The 25335-nt window shown below is 32.4% G+C and overlaps 3 protein-coding genes across 3 annotated transcripts; all 3 read left to right on the top strand.

Annotated features, from left to right (window-relative positions):
• The first annotated feature begins 8896 nt into the window (after positions 1-8896).
• On the top strand, positions 8897-9802 carry LOC25491262 (F-box/LRR-repeat protein 2). Its single transcript, XM_013599144.1, has one exon. It carries the CDS (start codon positions 8897-8899, stop codon positions 9800-9802), a length of 906 nt encoding a protein of 301 aa, XP_013454598.1.
• A 6004-nt stretch (positions 9803-15806) lies between these two features.
• On the top strand, positions 15807-18126 carry LOC25491264 (F-box/LRR-repeat protein 2). Its single transcript, XM_013599146.3, has 2 exons — positions 15807-16776; positions 17843-18126. Exon 1 carries the CDS (start codon positions 15818-15820, stop codon positions 16736-16738), a length of 921 nt encoding a protein of 306 aa, XP_013454600.1. The 5' UTR covers positions 15807-15817; the 3' UTR covers positions 16739-16776; positions 17843-18126.
• Positions 18127-19176: 1050 nt separating this feature from the next.
• On the top strand, positions 19177-20088 carry LOC25491265 (EIN3-binding F-box protein 2). The gene has a single exon (XM_013599147.1). The coding sequence runs from the start codon at positions 19177-19179 to the stop codon at positions 20086-20088; it is 912 nt and encodes a 303-aa protein (XP_013454601.1).
• Positions 20089-25335: the final 5247 nt, after the last annotated feature.

The raw sequence follows: 25335 nt of genomic DNA on the forward strand, positions 1-25335 counted from the left end.
AACTTGTCACATACCAATGTTGATGATGAAACACTGTGTGTAATCTCAAAGTGTTGTCGTGGGCTTTTGCAACTCGTGCTGGATGGTTGTGCTGCAGTCACCGAGATGGGAGTGAAGCATGCGCTAGAAAAATGCACACAACTAAGAGAGATCAATTTGAAATATGGTCCTAAGGTACGTGGTGATGTTCTTGCCTCATTGATATTTTCAAGGCCATCGTTGAGAAAAATAACAATTCCTCTTGGTTATCGTTTCAGCGATAGAGAGATGGAACACTTATCACGTCAAGGATGCATTGTTTGCTAGTATTCTAAAAGTGCTTTCTTGTAGTTTGAACTTTTGAATGTAAGATGTTTTTGTTTTGAAATTTAGTTCTATGAAATATTGCTCTATTTTTAAATGTCAACTTGCAAATATGTATTTACTCATCGGTTTTTGCATGATATTTCCTTAAGTAAGGCAAGCGGTTGAGTGTTATATTACATGTAAATCTATCTTGTCATTGGGTAGTGTCTTAAACGTTGCATAAAAGCACATGTGTTATGTCTGTTTTATTTAAGGGTGGTGCTGCTGGCCGATTGGTTTTTGCATCATCTGCAGATATATTAGTTTAGGCTGTTGTATTCTATATGGAGCCCTATGCTATCGGTTTTTGAGAACTCTTGTTCTTGTATTTGGTTTGACAGTTTGGGTGTCTAGCACATGATAGAGTAGTCCCTTTGCAATTGTGTTGTTAGGATTTTTTTTGAGTATCTTGTATTAGAGAAGAGGGATACATGAACAAGGCATTTTATGGATTTGTTGGTCAATTTTAAAAGAGATGAATCTTGTAGTTCTATTTTGTTATCTCCTGCCAAATTCAATGTGCTTCACAAAGAAGTTTTTCTTCTATTATCTCTGCATTATAAAAACAGCAATTCTATTTGCAGCAAAAACACTTACTACGAATGTATAAAGTGTGATTGGAAAAGCTACTGACGTCACTAAATTTTGGATTTTGTGGAAACATTAGGAGGGTGGCGGCTTTAGTTGGCCAATCACATTCTTTCGGTATTTAGTCACGATAGTTTTATTCGCTGTATATAGCATTATTCTTATAAAAAAATTGAATTCATGTACACCATATAAAAAAAAAACATGATATGTTATTGTGTATGACACAAGTATTAATTTGTGTGCATGACTCCGGATTAAATTGGTCTACTTTGTATTGTTGTTGTTTATATTCTGACTTTGTTGTTGTTGGGTTATTTTGCTTGTGATGACTTGATTCTTGGTTATTGGGGTCTCTCATTTTAGCCATCATTATCGTTATTCATTTCTTGCCTGTAGTGGTGCTTAAAATGTTTCTGATTTAAGTTCGTGCAACCTTCACTACAAGAAAATCACTGATTTGCTACAAAACAAATGGTAGCTAACTCGCAGCTAATTTCTAGCAAAACTCATTTAGCTACCTTTTAGTTGTGATTTAGCTGTCATACTGGCCGTAGCATGGATTGGCAGGCATATTATCTAGCAAAATGTAGGTCAAAAGTATAAGTTTTACAACTAAATGGCTTGGATATTGTTGCAAAAGTTTCATAGTAAATCACTAGCTACAAGTTCCTAGCTATTTCAAATGAAAATCAAAGCTTTTACGGTTTATTCATATATTATAAATGTTGCTCAGTTGTTTATTCTTAGGCGTTACTCCCAATAAATATATAGCAATTACACACTAGTTTCTATGCAATTAACACATGCAATCTCTAATATGAATTAGGCATATACCAATTGAATAATGAAGAAAATACATTATATCATGTGTATTTCAATGAATTCTTGCATAAAAAAAGAAAATACAACTCAAGACTCTTGTTCTATACTATTATCACCAACTAATTCCAAGACATTGTAGTCCCACCAAGCGAACGAGCAACATGAGGAGCATAAAATGGATGACTTTATCGACTATTTCATTGAAACTCAAATCTTTTTCTCGGATCGTCTTCTTGCAGTCCACAACCTTCACATCCTCATTTTTCCTCCAAAAACGTCTTTTGAATTAGAAGCAAATTTGAACAACCTAATGAAAATTATATAAAAAAGATATTATATTGGTACAAACGTCTGTAATTTGAAGAAAGGGTAAATCATGCTCAGAATTTAAACTCTTACAAATACCCTAATGTCTTAAGCATATTTTCAACTAGGGAAAAAAAGAGTAAAAAGCATTCTAAGAATTTTGTGAATACTTATTCAACCTGTTCAAAAGTACTAGCTCACAACAGAGCTTTGAAGTAACAGAAATTTGATATTATTGAAAAGACATTGATAATTAGAGACATATCTACTCTATTTATGAGAAGATGAAGCCACCTGATATGCCGCTAACTTTAATGCAGCATCTGATGACATTTTAGGCTTGGTAGGTCGCAAGCCTACACTGAACAGCACCACACGGCAATCTTGATCTGAACCAATGGAACAAACCTGCTATGCCGTTAGAAACTTAGAATCTACCATCACTACGACAGAGTCATAAAAATATCATTCCAGACACCAAACTTCCAACAGAAGAGAGTTCAACTTAGGGCCTGTTTGGATTAACTTATCTATACATGTTGATCATAAAAACAATTAACCATCACCTTCTCCAACATATTCAGAAGTTTATACCTTAACTAATTTCATCTTTTTCACAAGACGATGCTAAAAAGCTTAGTTGAGGCATGAGATCCCACACTTGCAGCCTGAAGAGCAGCTCGACAGAAGCATCCTACAGGGACAGTGAGCATAAGGAATAAATAATGAACAATGCATATCCCATTCCCATTGAATCACACACATAAAATAGGATATGCTTGCGATTCATAAAATAGGTAGATTCATAAACATTACTTTAAAATGTAGTAAGCACGTGAAAATTTTAACTGCATCAAAAAGGAAGTATGATTTTAATATCTCCTAAACATGCGCAGAGGATGCAGAGTGGTCTATGCTAAAATAACAGGCCATCACATTTCCTTTTTGAAAAATATTGTTAGTTGCAATATTTGCACAAGCAACGGTATCGATTTTCAACAAAGATTTTAAAAATGTTTTAGAAGGATTTGGAAATTTACACTCTGACTGCATTAAAAATTCATAATACCAGAGATCATACATACAGCTCAGTTCATACTCCATAGGCACTTTTTTAACCATTAGAATGACAAAGAGAATCCGGAACATGCAATGGTATACAAACACAAAAAAAGGCTCTGAAGGCACTCCATTATACCAAAACCATCAACCGATAGCAATCACGAAAATAAAAAACTAAACAGCATGAAGCAAGAATAAACTAAAGCATGCTTTCAGGTTACCTTGAAGTAATCATTTTCCACAGCTTTTTCCTCCTCACCAAGAACTTTCCCAGAGCCACTGCCACCCGTGTTGCAATTGCTGTACGATTTTTACTTTTTTAAAGCAAATGCCTGAATGATATACAATGATGTGTTCCACTTTTTTCTTTTCATTTTACATAGATATGTTGACAGTATGAGAATGGTTGAATGATCATGACATGGCAGTATGAGCTAGGTTCTATGAGATTGGTGCAAGATCTCTGGATCTACACCATGATGCAAATTGTACAACATTGGATCTATTGTAATAATATATACTAAACCAGAAAGAAAATCTCCAGTAAAAATCAGTTCCTTTATCTATGTTATGTAGTTAATGGGTTTGGATCTCATTCTCAAAATCTATCTCAGAGGATGAGGATGCCCAAACAGATATATACATTGCACAATGCAGGAACTTTGGCAATGTGGGACTCAATTGCAAATTCATTATTGACATTCAACATAGAGTACAAAAAATGTATAGCTAGAAATTTCATTCTACATGTGTTTAACCCTGTGAATCAATTTTGCGAGGGCAAACTAGCAACTAGTTTGCAAAGGGGGAGTTCAAGGAACTTACTTGACTAGGGATGTGCTTGCCACTGAGTAGGTCAAGAAGAACAGTTCCAAAGCTCTAAATGACACTTTCAGGGGTGACCCTTCCTGCAACAATAAAAGAATATATTAATTAGAGACGGTGCAATTTATTATTGTGTGAGAAAACAAAGAATGAAAGAGAGAATACGTAAAGAATCATTTCTTAAATACACGGTGCAATTTATTTGTGCTATAACTTTTCCCATCCCTACTGCTCTTCATTAAACCAAAACAAGAGAGATGCAGATCACCTTCCTGTAACAAATACACATGATTCATTAATTTCATTTTCCTTAATCAGACAAATAATTAATTATTAGAGACATTGTCTAGCACTAAATGTGGGCACATCTCCTGACCAGAATTCAAAGTTTTAATTCATTCTTTACTCAATCAATTAAATGTGGATACATCTCCTAACCAGGCTTCAAAGTTATGATTCATTAATTCCTTAATCAGTCAAATAATTAATTATTAGAATCAATACTAAGCATGAAGCAGCAAGAACAATAGAAAGAAGAGTAAAAACCTCATCGAAAAGAACGCGATAAGTAATCATTTGTGTTTTTCTAGTATTTCAGTGGTATTTTTAATTCAGATTTGCTAGCATCACAATTTGTAGTAAAATAATGGTAGTAAAATCTATATTTTCTTGTAGTGCTTGTTCTTTTTCTGGGCTGCTCAAAATCTAGTGTTTTATAACAAAAACTATGATCTGAATTGAAATTTTTCCTATTATTGTGCCAAGCGAAAGCATCACTTATTTCCTGCTAGTGCTGATGTTTGAATATATTCCTGAACTAAGTTGTTGCAGCCTTGTTCATAATGTGATTGTATGTTATTAGAGGTTTTTAATAATTTGTATTATGAACTGAATCAAAATTTATGACGCCTTTGACAGGAATTCAAAATCCAATGGAAGATATTTAAATGCAAACTTTGGTTTTGTTGGATCTAACTTTGTTTCTCATGTTGTTTGATGATTCTCGCTACTATTTAATTTTTTAAGCTTTTTATGTTGGGTGCTTTTTATTTATGTACTTAAATTTCTCCAAGGTTGGTTATTGACTAAATTAACTTCCTCTCATCATTTGCAAAAATACTATTCATTGTTCAGATCAATTTCTGGTAGCAGAGGGAAACTAATTGTTTTTAAATTCTAAGTTTCATGAGATCTTGTCACCACCATAGAAAGAAGTTCTTGGTATTAAACATGATATGCATGATTCTAACTTCTTCTCATCATTTGCAAAAATTATGATTGTTCATATGAAAAGCACCCACCATAACACAAGATAATAAAACTAAGAAAACTATAAGAAACTAGGTTTTAAGCTAAAAGGATATGTTCTGAGATTAGGCATTTAAACATAACAAACTATTTAGGAAAGGAGCTGTGCGGAATGAACTTTGAAGTTCCCAAACTAGAAGTGTTGAACTTGTCATTTACAAATGTTGATGATGAAACACTCTACGTAATCTCAAAGTGTTGTCGTGGGCTTTTGCAACTCATACTGAAAGGTTGTATTGTCACAGAGATGGGAGTGAAGCTTGTGCTAGAAAAATGCACACAACTGAGAGAGATCAATTTGAAATATTGTTCTAAAGTGAATGGTGATGTTCTTGCCTCATTGATATTTTCAAGGCCATCGTTAAGAAAGTTATAACCTCCATATGGTTATCATTTCAGCGACAGAGAGATGGAGCTCTTATCACTTCAAGGATGCATTGTTTGCTAGTATTCTAAAAGTGATTTCTTGTAGTTTGAACTTTTTAATGTAAGATGTTTTTGTTTTTAAATTTACTTCTATGAGATATTGCTCTGTTTTTAAATGTCAACTTGAAAATGTGTATTTACTTATCGATTTTTGCATGATATTTCCCTAAGTAAAGCAAGCGGTTGAGTATGATATTACTTGCAGTTTCAAATTGTATTGTTTTTCATCACTTTGCCTCATTAGTAGCATTTTTTTTGGTTTTGCATACTTTTGTAGCACAGTTTTCTCTGCTCTCACTTTTATGAGTTTTCCATAGGTCTTACCAACTTTCAAAAACCAACATATGTTATCTTTTTTGAACAAAACTTATAAGAATTAACTTATATATTTTCCTGGTCATAATATGTAAGGACCCAAATGTGAATGCACACTCAAGCGGGCTTAGCACATCGGCTGCCATTATGCTCAAGTGGTAGATAGAGATGATTAGTGCAAGGCTATTCAGTTTTAGTGGTATGGGGAGTGAGGATTGAGAGATATGTGGAATTTGGGTTTGCATTATAATATAATATGTGGAGTATATATTCCACTTAAGACTAATGGTTTATTTATTTGTTTTCGTATATGCAAGAGTTTTCCGTTTTTAAAAGTGGATGTCCCTAGTTATTTCTATCAGCAACATTAGGGTGTTAAAATAAATTGATAGTTTGCCATTTATTGTTCGTTGTGCTGAATGTTTTATGTAAAATAATCATCTTTCTAATGATGCCTACATCTTTGATGAAAATAAGTAATTGTGTTAACGTCATACCATGCCAACCAGAAACTTTCTATTTCTTTTTGTGCTTGGTATCAAATTATGCTTTGTTTGATATTGACTAAATATTGTTTCTTTTCTACTTTAATTTGAGTGTTTAATTAACTCTATTTGATCATCGGGGAGTGTTATGGCTGTTTTAAAGATTTTTCTTAGAATTTGTTATTGATTCATTCTCTCATCTCTGATTACTTTAGTTTTAAGTCACTTTTGATTTCTGCTTATGGCTTTCATGTATGCAATCATGCATCATGCTTTTACTAGTTGTTTGAACTATTGAAATTTTGAGTTTAACGTCAAGTCATTTTAAATTTCTGTTTAGGTAGGTTTTATTTTTGCATTTTTAATTTCTGTTATGTAACTTTTATTTGTGTGTAGGATGCTTAACTTTTTTGATATAATAATTTTTTTTAACCATTTTCGGCTTCCATTATTGACCCGTTTTGTTATCCGCTATTTGTTATATCGGATTTTAAATTAATATATAAATAAAAACAGGAAATAAAATCTTGAAATAAAAAATAAGGAAAAAAGATTTTTAAATTGATTTATAATTTATTATTTTACACTACAAGGAAAAAAGCATTTTGAGACACTTGCTTTGCGACCCCTATCCAGAATAGACATTTGAGACAGTTACTGCGACTGGTAGGCCCAACAGTGGTAGGTTTTTTGCCCTTTTTTATTTCAACCGCCTTTCAGTTATAACTTTTTGCCTAAATATTTTGTCTCCTTTTTTCTTACTTTCAGTATCCCTCTCATAACTTTAAAACCCTAAAACTAATTCTCACTTCCCCCTCAAAGCTTTGTTCTCACCGTCACTAACCCTCTCACACAATCTAAAATCGATCACTGTTCCACTCAAATCTTTGCTCAATCGAAGATTTGCTCTCACCCAATCTGAAACCGAATCACTGTTCCCCTCAAAGCTTTGCTCAATCCGTTCACTTTTCCTTTTTCCAATCTCAATCGGTTCACTCATTCTCCTCTTCCACCTCAAAGCTTTGTTCGGTTTAGATTCAAACTCAATCTCAATCGAAGCCTTGTTCAGTCCTTTCTCCACCTTGCATCCAGTCCTTATTCTCATTTGAACCCCAATAAGGTAAATGATTTACAATACTCATCTTTATATATTGTTTATTTTGCTGCTATGTTGTGATTTTGGGTCTTATGTCTTATGTACTAATAGACAAACTTTTATATCATTACACCTTTGTTATTAAAATATTTAACATGCATTTCAGTTTGAACTTTAAGTTTTCTTTTATATATGGCCAAGATATATCATACATTGAATGCATGAAAACATACGTAACAAAATAAATCATGGTAATAAAAGAATGTCCTAACCAATTTTAACTTCATAAGATGGATTTAAACATGCAAGTCACGTATTCCACATAAATTTAAATATATCACAAACATTTTGATCTTAGTTATCATAAAACTTATACATGTATTTAAATTTTAATGTGTTAAATTCATGTTTTCATGTCTATAAATGTTCTATGATTAATCTAAATAAATACAATAGGAAATAAACAATGAACCAAAATCATTAATATTTTCGATCACTCTTAATTTTTCCATGAACATTTACCACCTTACAATAACTCAAAACATGCCAAAAATATTTTTCAATACCAAAATAAAAAAGAAATTAACAATACTTTCATATCATTATGCTCAATATAAGATGTGATCATCAATTTTAAATTTAATAACACTACATGTACAAAACAATAATATCACTAAAGCATGCACATCAAAATCCATATACACTACTTTTATATAAAAACAACATGCAATCATATAATATATTGTTTCAGTCAGTCACTAAAAGATTAAAATTAACCATGTTTCTGTCATTGTTCATATTCTGTTTATTTTTAAATTGGCTATGTGCAAAACACAGTTAAAATACTCCAATGGATTTCTGTCTATATTTCTGACTCTTTTCCCTGTCTTTTTTATGCCTCAAAAATGTCTCTATTTCTAGAGAAACTTATGTCATTTGGTGAACGGAAATAACCCTTTGAAAGATTTTGTTCATGAATGGTTATATTGCGTCATTTCTAAAGCACTACACCTTTTCTCTAAAATGTCTCTTTTAACCATTGCAATTTTCCAATGTAATCCAAAATACAGAAAAAGTGTCATGTCCTATTAACTTGAAATATATATTAATAAGATTTACTTCAATTTCAGACCATCGCTGGTAGAAGAAATATTTAGCAGTGGCAGACTTCAATCTCATAGAAATACGATTCAATTCAACTCCAATTGGAACACCCTAAGAAGTCCTCAGTATGAAAAGGAAGAGGACAAACTTTTTCAATTCTTCATAACAACAACAACAATCGATTTCTTCCATTATAACTAGAAGTAAATCAATGGCTGCAAAATTTTATTTACCTGAAGATTGTTGGGAACATGTCTTCAGTTTGCTCGGAGACAAAACCGATGAGGATGACCCCTACAAATATGTCTCCCTCGTTTCCAAACAATTCTTGTCCATCACCAACCGTCTCCGATGTTACCTCTCTGTAGAAAATCACCACACACCCCCTCTCCTCCGTCGTCTCTTCCATAGGTTCACCATCACCGACCTTGACCTCTCTTCCTACAATGGTAACCTCAACGTGCTTCTCCGTAAAATCTCTCATTTTCCATTGAAAATCACATCCCTTGATTTATCTGACCAACCCATGATTCCCACTAAAGGCTTGCAATGTTTCTCCCAAAAAATTACAACTTTAACCTCCCTAACATGTTTTAGCATTCATGCAATCCATTACACTGCATTGATCCTCATCGTGGATTGTTTCCCCAACTTGGAGCATCTTGCTTTGAATGATTGCGATGACATATCTGAAGAAGGTATCGATCATGTTTTAAGGAGATGTTGTAAGATGACACATTTGGACTTATTTGGATGTTCTAATTTGAAAATGATGATACTCTTTGAAGTTCCTCAACTCAAGGTGTTGAATTTGTCAATGACAAGAGTTAACGATGACGCACTCTTTGTAATCTCAAAGAATTGTCGTGGAATTTTGAAACTATTACTGGAAAATTGTCATGATGTCACAGAGAAGGGAGTTAGGCATGTGGTAGAGAACTGTGCACAACTACAAAAGATCAATTTGAGAAATTGTAGTATTATTGTGAACAGTGATGTTCTTGTCTCATTGATATTGTCAAGGCCATCATTGAAAAATGTAACAACTCCAGATCATTATCGTTTCAGCGACAAGGAGATGGAACTTTTATTGCGCCAAGGATGTAATGTTTACTAGTATTCTAAAAATGCTTCACTGATGTTTGAACTATTAAATTTAAGATGTTTTTGTTTTCGAATTTATTTCTATGAGATACTACTTTGTTTTTGTTTAAAAGGAGATGGAACTCTCATTGCAACAAGGATGTATTTCAATACTTTGTCTTGTTTCAAACTTACTTTACTGCATCCCTCATTAGTAGAATCGGTTTTGCAACTTTGTGAGTGATGATTTTCGAATTATAAAATAATTGAATACATGGATTTCATATAAAAAATCACTAATATGTTATAGCTAACTTTGGGGTTTGTTATGAGTCCCACATCGGTTAGGAGTTGACCTGACAATTTGTTTATAAGTGGGGGCAATCCTCAGCTCACAAGCCGGTTTTGTGGGGTTGTGTTAGGCCTAACCACGATTTCTAAGATGGTATCAGAGCCTTTTCACGATTCTTTGGGCCACCTGTTATCAGGTTTACGTTATCGGGTTACAAAATTTAGTAATGGAATTAGAGATGGATTTCACGTTTTCTCTCATGTCATAAGACATAAAAGGCTTATATTGATGTATACACATGGTAAGACAACTACATCAACCGACAATACTACCAAACAAACTAATAGAATATGCTTATAGGACTCTTTCTAGAATAAACTAGAATGTTCATTATTTTTGCTTCCATGATCCTATCATTTAAGAATACAATATTTAACCGTTGTTTTAAATTGGAATTTTTTTTAAGAAATAAAATGTTTTATCATTTCACACAAAAAACTTAAACTTATCTTATGACAGTAACAAATTTCAACAAACATCTTACCTTATTTTCTACAAATATGTAACAAAATTCTTCATATGTTACTCATACATGTAAACATGAAAGGTGAAATTTAAGATGATATATGCATAATGAAGGGACGGAATGCAGTAGAATTCGTTTGTTCTTCCTCTTCAAACAAATAAAAAAAATTCATTAGATCTTATTGCCTGATCAAATTTTTCAAACTCCGGAAGTTTAATCTCACTAGTCATCACTATATCAACGATCAATACCTTCTTCGAGGTCTTTTCCTTTTCCTGTTATTTCAAATTGGACTGTGTAATGATATTTTCTCAATTATAGTCTTTTGGAGTTACTTGCAATGCAAGGTTAAGAGATGAAATGAAAACATCAAAATGTTTACTTTCATCTTCACTTATTTGCCCTTGCTTTATTTTAGCTATTTCTATAACATACTTGAAGGTATTTGTCAAGTTTTAAGAAGATGTTGAAGGATTAGGCATTTGAACTGAGCATTTTAATTAAGAGAGGAGCTGCATGAATGAACTTTGAAGTTCCCAAACTAGAGGTGTTGAACTTGTCACATACAAGGGTTGATGAATAAGCACTCTATGTGATCTCAAACACTTGTAATTGTGTTTTGAAATGGTTACAAATATATTGTTGTGAGATATCACAGAGATGGAAGTAAAGCACATGGTAGAGAAATGCGCACAGCTGAGAGAGATCAATTTGAGTGGTTGCGAAAAATTGCACGCCAATGTTGCTGACTCAATTGTATTTCAGGCCATCAATGAGAAAGATTATTGATCCAACTCATTATTGTTTCAGTGGCAGAGAGAGGGAACTCTTCTTGCACCAAGGATGTAATATGTTTGATCTGCTATGCTAATGTTTGATCTCTGAGATGTAATATGTTTTTTGTTTTCAGATTTAGTTCTCTGAGAATTTAAAATAAAATAAAATTGTGCATTTGATCATCCGTCAGTGCAAGATGTTTGTTTTAAGTTATTGTGTAATGCAAGCAATTGGGTGTTATGTGTTGTTTTACGTTGTATCTCTGAGAATTAGGTTGTTTTATTTTTTTAGCAAAATAAGATATTTCTCTGATTGAAGGGAAGACACTCTTGCACATTCATGGAGATAAGTTCTTGCTGAATGAAGTGAAAAAAATAACCAATGGAGATAAGTTATAATAATTTTTTGGCTTAATTGGACTTTTGGTCCCCTAACTAATTTGTCGTTTTCATTTTGGTCCCATAATTCGTAAAATCAACATATTGGTCCCTCAACATTTGCTCTGTTAGTCAAAAAGGTACCTGACTGTTAACTTTAACCCCAAATGTTTATGGTAGATCACCTTTAAAGTGATCCACCATAGATCCTATTAATTATTTTAATTTAAACCGTTTGATTATATTTTTAAAAGGATGACCATTAGATTACGTAAGTGTATTTTATCTTACGGTGAATCAACAACACCTAATTATGTCTCCCTTTCTTCATCTTCTTCAATCTTTTTCATCATGTTCATATCATTTTCACCTACATTGATAATAAAAAATCCAGAAGGAAAAAAACCTCATAATTTCTTCTTCTCTTTACAAAATTTACTCCCCTCATGACTCTTCTTTCTTCCTCTTTACAAAACCATACACTCCCTCTCCTCTTTTCCGGCCAAACTTTCCGGCCACCTACCATTGTGTTTCCGGCCATCTTTTCTCAAACAAAATACATAATATTCGTCATCTCTTTGTTCTCTATCTCATCCTAAAATTTAATTTTGGATCGGAGACATTTCTTTAGTGTACAAACCCTCACTTTCATTGTTAGATCTAGACCACCACAAATTGTTTCGTGACAAACCACCACCATAAACATACTCTCCTTCATATTTTCTACAAAACCCACAAAGAAAAACATTGATTGGATGAATTTTCTCCGGCGACCTCCGCGCCGGAAAATGACTCCACCGCGCCGGTCCTTTTTTCTTTGTTGTGTGGTGTTTTTTATTTCTGGATTGGTTTTATGAAATGGATTTGAATTTGGATTGGTTTTTTTATTTGAAATGGATTTGAATAATCCATTTTAGTGGATAGGCAAATCTCTTCCCCACTCCACTGTTATTATTATTTCACTACAACCTGTTTTGCAGTACAACCTGTTTTGCAGTACATTTTTGTCTTTCACTTCAATTAATTTGGCAGGTGAAGTTGAAAAGAATTGCATGCCATTGCTTTCTTCTTTGAGTTTCGATGGATTCTATCTGTTGAAATCAAATCTAAACAATTGATGTGTAAACAGTTTTTTTTCTCAGTTGTTATTGACAGAAATCAATGGTGACGATGATGTTGTTATTGTTGATGATGGTTGATGTTTATGTATTTTCATGGATTTAATTAGTTTCTGGATTTTTTTTTTTTTTTTTTAAATTCTGGAAAAGGTTAATGAAGATTCAAGGAAGAAGAAATGATGAAAAGTGGAAAAAAAATTAGATGTTGACGGTTCACGGTAAAATACATTGGACATACAATCAAATGGTTAAAATAAAATAAAAAATTTAGACATTAAAAAATTAACGAAGTAAAAGTTGAGGGACCAAATTGACTAACGGAGTAAAAGTTGAGGGACCAAAATGTTGATTTTACGAATTATGGGATCAAAATGAAAACAACAAATTAGTTAGAGGACCAAAAGTCCAATTAAGCCTAACTTTTTCTTAAGCTTATGTACTTCACACTGATTTTCAGTTGACCTTACAAGTGGCAGATTATTAGCCTATGCTTGATATGCATTCTTCCACAGTTCCACTATCTGCATTCTTCCTCTGTTCCACTGTCTAAATTTCTTCAGTTCAAAGTATTTTAAATTTGATTATGAGTACTCGTCTTATTGGAGATGTTTGTGTGTCACATTATCATTTATCATCATATAAAAATTAGGCTAAAATGCACTTTTCGACCCCTAAGTTTCAAAATATTGTAATTTTGACCCCTTAATTTTACAAAACGTTCCAAAGCTGCTGAGAAGACGTCACATGTCCCAAAACAGAGGGAAATTTTTTTCATTTTTTTTAATAGGGGATCAAAATTGTAACATTTTGAAACTTAGGAGGCGAAAAGTGCACTCTAACCTAAAAATTATCAAATGTTATTTTATCATATCAAATGTTCAAACTAAATTATGTGTCAATTTAGTAAAAACTGGTTGATCGAGGTTAAACTATTTGATAACAGATGAACTTATAAAGGATATTAGATAAACGTTTGGAAAGTTGATAATGGATAAATATATAGAATGGATCTGAGTGGAGTAACCCAGCCACATTCCTTTGCTAACCGGCTAATTCCCTATATGAGGGCTAGGATCAGATTCCTCTTGTCGTCATGAAGGTTCCTTGAAGGGTTGACCTATCTAATAATCTAGAGCTTTTATGAGCCACAACTTATCTGACTATATACACACACACATACATATATATGAGTCGTTATGAAGGATTAATTGGGAATGTTTGCATGTTGAGTTTGGTTGGATTAAGGATGAGAAATGGTGGATTTAAGGAGAGGAGAGTGGCTGAGTGAGAAGAAGAGTGTACGAGGGAGTTTTATTTCAGCTTGGTGAGTGAGAAAAATGATAAAAGAATGAGAGATGAGTGTGTTTTTAGGCTTATATACTTATGCAGAAACTACCACCTTACCTCTCTGTAAACAACATTATCAGGCACGATTACAATCAATATTGTAGTGTGATAAACATTATACGGGATGTTACACTTTATTCCCTTAAGAATAAGCGTGGATAGTTTATTTGCACTTCCGACCTTAGTTTCCAAACATACATTCGCCACTAACTGATTCTTTTGTCCATACCTATTCAAGGGGTTACATCTTGATCATCCATACAAATTTGTGATACAAATTTGTTATCCTTTTTAATAAAACTAGCAATAGATAGTGTTATAGAAAAATCTGTTCAAGGGTATATAATTGAAAACAACAATATATCGTTGTTAGTAAAAGTTGTTCAAGATATCATTTGAATAACGAAAAAATTAGTCCAAAATCCTATTTTTTTTGTTTATATGTAATATAAAATAGATATACATTTACTATTACAAAAGATCTTATATATAAAGCAAATTAAGTGCACTTGACCTAAAAAAATAAAATAAAAAGTAAAGAGTTTTTCTAATTATACCCTGTTTAATCCTGGTTGCATCCTAAAATGACAAAATTACTCTTCCATAAAATTTAATTTTCAAAAAGCATCTTTCTTTTTTCTTGGTTACACCCTAAAATCCCTCTTCAGTTTAAGTAGGTCATGTAAACTTAGTTTCAGTAGGTCATGTAAACTGAGTTTAACTGTACATACTTAAACTCAGTTTAAGTAGGTCATGTAAACCGAGTTTAATTGTAGATCTAAAAGTTCAATCTTGTTCAATGATTCTACGTAATCTCAGTTTAAGTATGTACATGTAAACTTATTTTAAGTAGGTCATGTAAACTAAGTTTAAGTGTACATACTTAAACTCAGTTTAAGTAGATCATGTAAACTTAGTTTAAGTAGCTCATGTAAACTGAGTTTAAGTGTACATCTAAAAGTTCAACCTTGTTCAATGATTATACGTAATATCAGTTTAAGTATGTACATGTAAACTTAATTTAAGTAGGTCATGTAAACTAAGTTTAATTGTACATATTTAAACTCAGTTTAAGTAGGTTATGTAAACTAAGTTTAAGTAGATTATGTAAACTAAGTTTACATGAACCTACTTAAACTAAATTTAAGTTAACCTCAACAATGTAAAACTGAAACTGTTGTACAGTGCAGTTGAACAAGAAGAAGAAAATTGAAACCAGCGTTATTAAAAAAGAAGAAAAAATTCACTTATTTATATGCAATCGAGTATGAATGAAAGATGTTTTGATTCACTCTTTAATCTTCCATAGAGATTAATTGAACATCATGATTGTTTGATCGTTGGTGGGTGAAAGAGAGTGAAATTTTAGAGTGACAATGAATGAAATCAAGATTTTAAGAAAATTTATATAAGAGGATAATTTTGGTATTATAAAAAACTTTTTAAAAAAACTAGGTGTATCCAGAAATATATAGGATGTGAATAGAAAACTCAAAAGTAAATTAAGCGAAACGTGGATCATTGCCTCAATGGAAGAGTCCAGTCCACTAACAAACGAACTAGGTTTTCTAAATTAACGTAAATCCTTAATGGCAATTCAATTCAATTCAACATGAAGAGGAAGAGAACAATCTCTCTCAATTCTTCTTCCATAACAACAAGAAGCAAAACACGTGCTGCTGCTGCTGCTGCTGCAGCAAAATTTTACTTACCTGATGACTGTTGGGAATCTGTCTTCAAATTCGTCATCAACGACAAATCTAAATTCAAAAATCGTAGGTACTTGAATTCTCTCTCTTTGGTCTCTAAACAATTCCTCTCCATTACCAACAGTCTCAATCTCTCTCTTACTATCTATAATGGATCACGCCCTTTCCTCCGCCGTCTCTTCCAAAGGTTCACCAACCTCACTTCCCTCGATCTCACGTGGTACGATCGTGATCTCAACAAGCTTCTCTGCCAAATCTCTCGTTTTCCATTGAACCTTACAACTTTGACTTCTCTTACTTGTTCCAGAGTTGATTCTCTCCGTAGCGGTGACATGTGCCTCATCGCCGACTGTTTCCCCAATTTGCAGCTGCTTGATTTAAGTTATTGCTCATACGTATCTGAAGAAGGTATTCTTCAGGTTTTAAGGAGATGTTGTAAACTTAGGCATTTGAACTTAGCCAACTGTTCTAAAATAGAACTTCATGGAATGAACTTTGAAGTTCCCAATTTGGAGGTGTTGAATTTGTCACGTACAAGTGTTGATGATGAAACACTCTATATGATCTCACAGAGTTGTCGTGGGCTTTTGCAACTGTTATTGCGTAGTTGTTATGTCACAGAGAGGGGAGTGAATTATGTGATAGAAAACTGCACACAACTGAGAGAGATTAATTTGAGGGGTTGTTGTAAAGTTCATGCTAGCTTTGTTGCCTCAATGCTATTATCAAGACCATCATTGAGAGAGATAATTGTTCCAAGTCTTCGTCATTTCAGTGTTACAGAGAGAGAATTCTTCAAGCGGCATATATGCCTTGTTTACTAGTATTCTGAAACTGCTCTGCTGATGTTTGATCTCTTAATGTAAGATTTCTGTTTAGATTTACTTCTTTGAGAAATCACCTTTTCTTTTAAAAATAAATTTACAAATCTGCACTGTTCATCCAACTGAGCATGACAATAATTACCAAGTATTTACCTAAGAAATTTTATAATTTAAGCAGTTTGTGATTTGATATCAAGGACATCATTGGCTGATCAGAATTAATTAATTGACCACTGGTATATGTATTGTAGATATATGTGGATATGATCTTCTTTGTTGGTTTGCTTTGGAAAGATAACAATTTAACTGTCAAACTTGATTTCTGTTTTGATTGGACTTGCACATTGTGAATATTGGCTATGGTTTAGTGTCAATCTTATTCTGCAAATTGAATTGTTTATTATCCCTTCGATTGTGTTAGAGACATGAGAAAATATTATTGGTCTGATATGTGATAACATGTTTTGGCATATATCACTTGATTCAAAATATGGTATCAGAAATCTATTATAGAAACTACTACCAAATTTAGTAAAACAATGTCTAAAGTGTAAGACACACTTCAAAAGTTCGGATAAACTGAGATTTTGCCATAATGAAATTGTTGTTTTAGAATCTCAAAAGCATCTATAGTCACCGGGAGCTATATATCCTTAAGGCACTTTAAAAATCTCGCTATACTTTTATGCCTTATTGATCCAAGGGTTTGAACTTCTTATATAAATAGATATCTCTCTGGTGCCTCTCCATCCTTTATTGACCATAGCTTCTTTACTGCAATAACATGTTTTTTTGGAGTCTATACACGATAAACAAATTTGTTATAACATCATTGATTGAGAAGTTAAGCTTTTAAAATGGATTTGAATCGCATTCCATAATTTCACCTTCATCAATGTTATGACTCCCATAATCCCCAATTGAATCCTTGGTGCTAAAATAACTTCACAAATGACAATAGCAGAAATTATTTACCTCTTTGACCTTCACTTTTAGTATGGTTTTTGACCTTCACTTTTCTATATCAAACTCGATTTTTTGTTAAATTGTTTTTCTTTTCTTCTGTTGGTTAGTTTTTAAATAAAACCCTTTGTTTTCTTGCAGGAATGTTTAAAAGCATATAATTAATTTGCTCAACATCTGTCTAGAAAAGATAAGCCATTCTGAATACTTCTCAGTTTCTTGTTACATATACAAGCTTTATACTCGCAAGGTTGTAACGAAAGTTCTAATCATGAAGCCAGAGAAGACTTACTAAAGGTTTCCTAAAATCTATATGTATTATAACAAATTACATTCCATCCATCCTATTTATCATTCATGTGAATCAATACTATTGTTTGACCCGATTAACCTTTGATTACCATTTTCCTACTTATCAAGTTCTGTATGTGCTTATCTAGGATACATGGTTATTCTAATATTTAAACGATACATTATTATTTATTCCTAATTCAATTGTTGTGGAATTTGAATCTGTTAGCTGAAAATGGCAGAGCAGATACCATTGGTATGAATTTTGAAAAGTTACGATGAACCAAGTTTCATCAAATTAATAAAGAAATAAACAAATCACTGATAATTTAAGAGATGCATGTGGCCATCCTACTAGCATGAAGCACGACACAAGGAGGGCAATGTTAGAAAATTCAACAAAATAAGACTGCTCAATCAGTATCCTTTTCCAATTTTTTTTTTTGTGTGAATCATGTATCCTCTGCCCGAAATTGCAGAATTAATTCCACGAGGCAAGTATAACGCAAATGATGACAAAGCTCTCCCTCAATAGATTTAACATTATCTTATGTTCAACACTGAATTCAAACTCATGATCTCTAGTTAAACTGGAAGAGATTTGTTACCATCTAATCCAAGTGATCTTGGGTCCAAAATGATTTTTTTAAACATAAGCATATCTCATATCATTGCTAATAGAAGATTACTCCGATAGTTTAAACGCCAATGATAATTGTAAAAAAAAAAAAAACGGCTGTAATAATGTCACACAAACAACAAATGGTTTCTCCCACAGAAACAATCGCCGATTTACAATTACCAGTCGAGTGTTGGGAATCGATATTCAAATTACTCATCGACGACAACCACCGCTACCTTGAACCTCTCTCTGCTTCTCAAAACAGTTTCTCTCTATCACTAACCTTCTTCGATTTTCTTTCACAATCTCTGATGCAACCCTCTCCCATTCCTCCCTCGCCTATTTGATAGGTTCCCAAACCTCACCTCCCTCCATTTCACGCACTTCTCCGGTGACCTCAACTCTTTTCTCTGCCCAATCTCCACTTTCCCATTGAAACTCAAATCCCTCAAATTCTCCAACCAACCAAGAATTCCCGCAGAGGGGTTACGAGTTTTGTCCAAATATATTACAACTGTGACCTCTCACATTTTCCAATTTTCATTTTATACGAAAAAAGAACATGGTTATGATATCGAATTGTTTCCCTTCCCTTGAAGAACTTGACCTTAGTAACCCTAAAAAAGATGGAAATTTTGCTGCAAAAGCTATGCTTTTGGAGCTTCCTAAGCTCCACAAGGTTAATCTCTCTGGTCATCACTATGCAAATGACTCGTTGCTTTTGCACTTGTGTAAAAATTGTGTATTTCTTCAAGAGATTTTGATGTTGAACACTTACAATTTAACCGACAATGACATTGCTTCTGCTATTCGTGAGAGACCCGGTTTGAGGTCTATCTCCATAACTAGAATGACGTTTGGAAATCTCAACATTTTTATTCAGTCGTTGGTGAATTTGATGGGCTTAACTTGTCTTGATTTATCATATTCGTTTATCCCAGATGAATTGCTTTCATCTGTTGCAGAGAAAGGTCTTCCGATTAGGAAACTCTTCCTCCAAGGATGCTTTGATACTTATGTTGGAATCTTTAACTTATTGTCAAAGTGTCAATTTATTCAATATTTGGATCTTCAAAATTCCAAGTTTATGAATGATTTGCATGTCATTGAGTTGTCTTCGTTTCTTAGTGATTTGTTGTCTATAAACATTAGTAAATGTGATAGCCTCACACATTTAGCCTTGTTTGCACTCCTTAAGAATTGTGTGAAACTAAGTGACGTCAAAATGGAATACACAACTATTGGGAAAATGAGCGTAGAGAACTCTTATACCTTGATGGATTTTGATGTATACCCTCAATTGAAGTCTCTCCGTTTAGCTAACAACCCATTCTTGAGGGATGAAGACATTGATATGTTTGTTTCCGTTTTCCCCAATTTACAACTCTTAGATTTGAGCTATTTCTATGGAATATCTACAGAAGGAATTGGTCAAGTTTTAAGGAAAAGTAGTAAGATTAGGCATTTGAACTGATTCCACTGTTCAAGACTGAAGCAACTTATAATGAACCTTAAAGTTTCCACGCTGGTGGTGTTGAACTTGTCGCATACTAGAATTTGTGACAAATCACTCTACATGATCTCAACGAGTTGCTTTGGGTTACTGCATCTTGACTTGGGACATTGCTATAATGAGACAGAGAATGGAGTCATGCAAGTTGTAGAAAACTGCACACAACTGAGAGAGATAAATTTGCAGGGTTGTTGTAAAGTGGTTGCTGATGTTGTTAAATCAATGGTATTTATAAGGTCGTCACTTAGAAAGATAGTGGCTCCGCCTTGTTTTCATTGTAGTGACAGAAAGCGGAAATTTATCTTGCGTCATGGATGCCTTGTTTGCTAGTATGTTGGAACTGATCTGCTAAAGTTTGAATTATGAAAAGTAAGTAAAATATTCATATTTTTAGGAGTTACATCTACATTTTTTTTGTTGTTGAAGATGTCAGCTTAAATTTCTTGTATTTTCTTATCACTCGGTGCATCATAATTGCCTAGTAATTGTGTACGGTAAGATTTTTATATAATGTACGTTTTGAATTGAATTATTTTTCTTTGCTTTCTCCTGAACTATATCACTAGTATTTGATTGTTTCACTTTCCATAGCACACTATTCTCAGCTGTTGGTCTTTAGAGTTTAGCATGGGTCATATATTAACTTTCAAAAACCAAATTTATGTTATTTGTTTTTGGATAAAACTTATGAACAGTTATAGATATTTTTCCTGATTTCCATTTTCACAATATTACCTTGGAGTATGGATCTTATTATGTATGCAAGACTAGAAGCAAGGTAATAAAAATCAAATCAACCATTGCACCAGTGTGCTCACTGGTTCAAGCTTCAAAAGACGGATCATGGCCATTCCAAAACAACAGCTTTTTCATGTTATCTTTCGGAAAAAAATGTATCCAAAAACGAGGTTTCATAACCTTTTTATTTAAAAAAGTAAAAGAAAATGTGGTCTAACTGCTAGAACCAGCCCAACCGTCTCTTTACCTTTTTGCTCGGTTTCATGGCTTTCTTACCGGTTCTATGGTAGGCTAGTTTTTAAGGTCTTTTGGATTAGTTATCATGCCAACGAGAAATCTATTATTCCTTATTCTACTTGTTGTGGAACTCTTTGTTTGGTATTGATTCTATAAAGTTATTGACTAACTATTGTTTCTTTTATGTTTCGATTTGAGAATAGTATTGAATTCACAAATGATAAAATGTATTAGCATCCTTTTGTAGTGCTGAATGCACATGAATGTTTAAAGTGTATTAACATGTTTTTGAATATATCATGTTTAAGAGCTCAGTTTTAGAAACATAATACAACCTTTGATTAGTTGGGTTTAAGAGCTCCATTTCAAATGTACTTTTTTGTGTTCTGTCATGGCCACAGCATTGTTTCCCGAACTATATAGATTCATGTAAGTATCAATATGTGAAGCAATGAATTTTTTTTGTTACTAGTAAGTAGTAAATACTACATGCTATTATTTTCTTAAACCTAGGGATATTAGCACTCAAATAAAAACTTGAATCAACTTTTAACTTGTTGATTTCATAGTCCAAACTTAAATCAATGCCTGTAAACAAAGTTAAACTTGGACATATAACCTTTTGGTCATCTGTAGGTAATCCTTTGACATTCTTTCATTTTGATCTTTAGGCAAATTCTCTACATCTGTGTTAAATATCTGCATCAATGACAGAAAATTTTGTGAATTATATATTCTGTCAACTAATTTCATCAAAGACAATAATTGTTCTATACAACTCTGACATAAGCTCCTTTCAATAGTACTAACTTCAGCATCTGAAACTATAGTGACAGTGTTCCAATTAAGTGTTCTGTTTCAATCGATTCTTGCCAGTAATGTGAACAGTGATGTTCTTGCCTCATTGATCATGTCAAGGATGCATTGTTTCCTAGTATTCTAAAAGTGATTTCTTGTAGTTTGAACTCTTGCATGTAAGATGTTTTTGTTTTCAAATTTACTTCTATGAGATATTTCTCTGTTTTTGTGTAAGGGTATTCAGTTGTACTGGTATGGGGAGTGAGGATAGAGAGATATGGGGGGGAATTTGGGTTTGCATTATAATATAATAATATGTAGAGTATATAATAATTTGGGTTTGCATTATTTGTGTGTAGGATGCTTAATTTTTTTTATATAATAATTTTTTTAACTGTTTTGTGGCTTGCGCTATTGGCCTGATTTCCTACCGCTATTTGTTATATTGGATTTTTGGCGATCCGATACTTTCCACGATCTAATTTTAATACCACTCACTACAAGAAATCTGGAAATTTAATAGGGGCAGATTCCGTGCGAAATTGCGATGAAGCCCTGAAAAATGTAATTTGTCAGGGCTCGAGTTTTACTTTTTAAGTTGTTGTCTTTTATTTAAACTCATAAATCTACAGACCATCCAAAAAGAAGCATGTCTTTTTTTTTCTCAGACAGGAACAAAAAGAATTATAGTTAATAAAAGAGTTAAAGAAATATGATGCAACAAATTTTAGGGGCAGTTATATGATCTACCAAACCCGTATCCATCTATTATAAAATCAATTCAATCCATCTATTTAAAAATTCGGATGGATATGGATCCCTTCAAATAATTCTAAAGATCTAAGGATTATTTCTAATGTTATTTCAACGAATAAAAAAGTTACTTAAAAAATTAGATTAATTAATAAAAAATCTTGAAATAAAAAATAAGCAACAAAAAAAATATTTAAATTGATTTATAATTTATTATTTTAGTAAATATTCAAAGTAAAAACAAATGTAACCAAAAAAAAAAAAAACAAAAAACAGCCACCACGTCGAAGAACCACCACCGTCCATCGTGGACCACTGTGATTTATAACAAAGAGGACCAATATGATTAACCACAACTTAGATAAGGGATCAATTTGCAAATAATTGTAAGATTTTCTTGTCATCAACATCATATCCGAACACATTATATCCTTGTCGATCATTTCGTCAAATAATTACAAGATTTTCTTTTCACTTTTATAAACTTCGAATATTCAATTCTTCACATAGATTTTGTATTCTCATAGCTATGTCTATGGATCAACTTATATACTCTTGATAGGGTTCACCTACAATCATTAAATCATGACACTATTGTCAATTTGAGTATATTTATTAATAGACAAACTTTTATATCATTACACCTTTGTTATTAAAATATTTAACATGCATTTCAATTTGAACTTCAACTTATCTTTTATATCTGGCCAAGATATATCATACATTGAATGCATGAAATTGAAACATACGTAACAAATTAAATCATGATAAAAAATGAATGTCATAACCAATTTTAACTTCATAAGATGGGTTTACACATGCAAGTCACATACTCCACAAAAATTTAAATATATCACAAACATTTTGATCTTGGTTATCATATAAATAAAACATGTATTTAAAATTTATCTGTTAAATTCATATTTCATGTCTATAAATGTTCTATGATTAATCTAAATAAATATAATAGAATTTCTAATCTCACCCTCTCCAACAAGCCGGTCCTAGTTTTCTCTTTCTAGGTTTTCTCTTACAGTTTCTTCATTGAGGGGTGGTATTGGGTCAATTCTTGACCTGAAATCACCCCTCTTTATCTTTTCTCTCTCTATTTCAATCTAAATAAGTGATTTTCACATAGATCTAGATTTTTTTTCTTTGTGATTTCATCATCTAAGTGTGGTGGTTTGTTGTCTGTCGTCTTGTGTGGCGTTGTTTGATTTCCTGTCTTCGTGCGGTGTTTATTTGATTCATGTTGAAAGATCAATTATTCAATCAAAAATTTGGGCGTCAACGTTGCAGAACCGGAGGTCATGGATATTCTGGACACTTTAATTTTATCATATATTTTTGTAGACATTATGCCGTTATATGCTATTAACTTGGATGTTGTGAGCTTGTTCGCAGATTCATCCTTTATGTTTTTAGCGGTGTTGAATGACGTAATCTCTCGATTTGAATGAATGAATATCATTTTATTTTTGTTAACAAAAAAAATACAATAGAAAATAAACAATGAACCAAAATCATTAATATATATTTTTTGAAATAAAAATCATTAATATTTTCTATTACTCTTAATTTCTCCATGAACATTTACCAACTTACAGTAACTCAAAACATGCCAAAAATATTTTTCTATACCAAAATAAAAAATAAATTAACAATACATTCATATCATCATGCAGAATATAAGATGTGATCATCAATTTTAAATTTAATAACGCTACACAAAACAATAATATCACTAAAGCATGCACATCAAAATCCATATACATTAATTTTCAAAATGTTTTAGCAGTGATCATTGAACATTATCTTTATAAAATGTTTATACTGCACCAAAGGCTGCCATTGTACGGTGATCACAACATTCATCACTTGTGTTTTATGCAATCCTTTGTTCAAATTCCGTCAAACACGTCATAAATTATAGTTTTACAATTTTTTTTTTTAATTCTAATAAATTTGTTATCAAATTAAAAATTGGTCTCACCATGGAATTTGAATACGGGACCGAAATGTTTCACCAAAAACACATAAGACAAATGTCCACCACACATATTTACTTTTAAATAATTTATTATTCAAAAAGGTCAATGAGTCACAAGTTTGATCTTGAAAAATACTTTAATGTGCCACTTCAAAATTGTTTCAATCATAATTATTCGTCAGTCACTAAAAGATTAAACTTAGCCATGTTTATACGTCATAAATTAGCCATGTTTCTGTCATTGTTCATATTCTGTTTGTTTTTAATTTGGCTATGTGCAAAACACAATTAAAATACTCCAATGGATTTCTGTCTATATTTCCGACTCTTTTATAGAGAAACTTATGTCATTTGATGAAGGGAAACAACCCTTTGAAAGATTTTGTTCATAAATGGTTATATTGCATTACACCTTTTCTCTAATAGGTCTCTTTTAACCATTGCAACTTTCCAATGTAATCCAAAACTTTAACTTGAAATATATATAAATAAGATTCACTTCAATTTTAGACCATCGCTGGTAGAAGAAATATTTAGCAGTGGCAGACTTCAATCTCATAGAAATACGATTCACTTCAATTCCAATAGGAACACCCTAAGAAGTCCTCATTATGAAAAGGAAGAGGACAAACTCTTTTGATTCTTCACAACAACAACAATCGATTTCTTCCATTATAAGTAGAAGTAAATCA

The sequence above is a fragment of the Medicago truncatula genome, chromosome 4 (assembly GCF_003473485.1).
Source record: "Medicago truncatula cultivar Jemalong A17 chromosome 4, MtrunA17r5.0-ANR, whole genome shotgun sequence".
Classification (NCBI taxonomy): Eukaryota; Viridiplantae; Streptophyta; class Magnoliopsida; order Fabales; family Fabaceae; genus Medicago; species Medicago truncatula.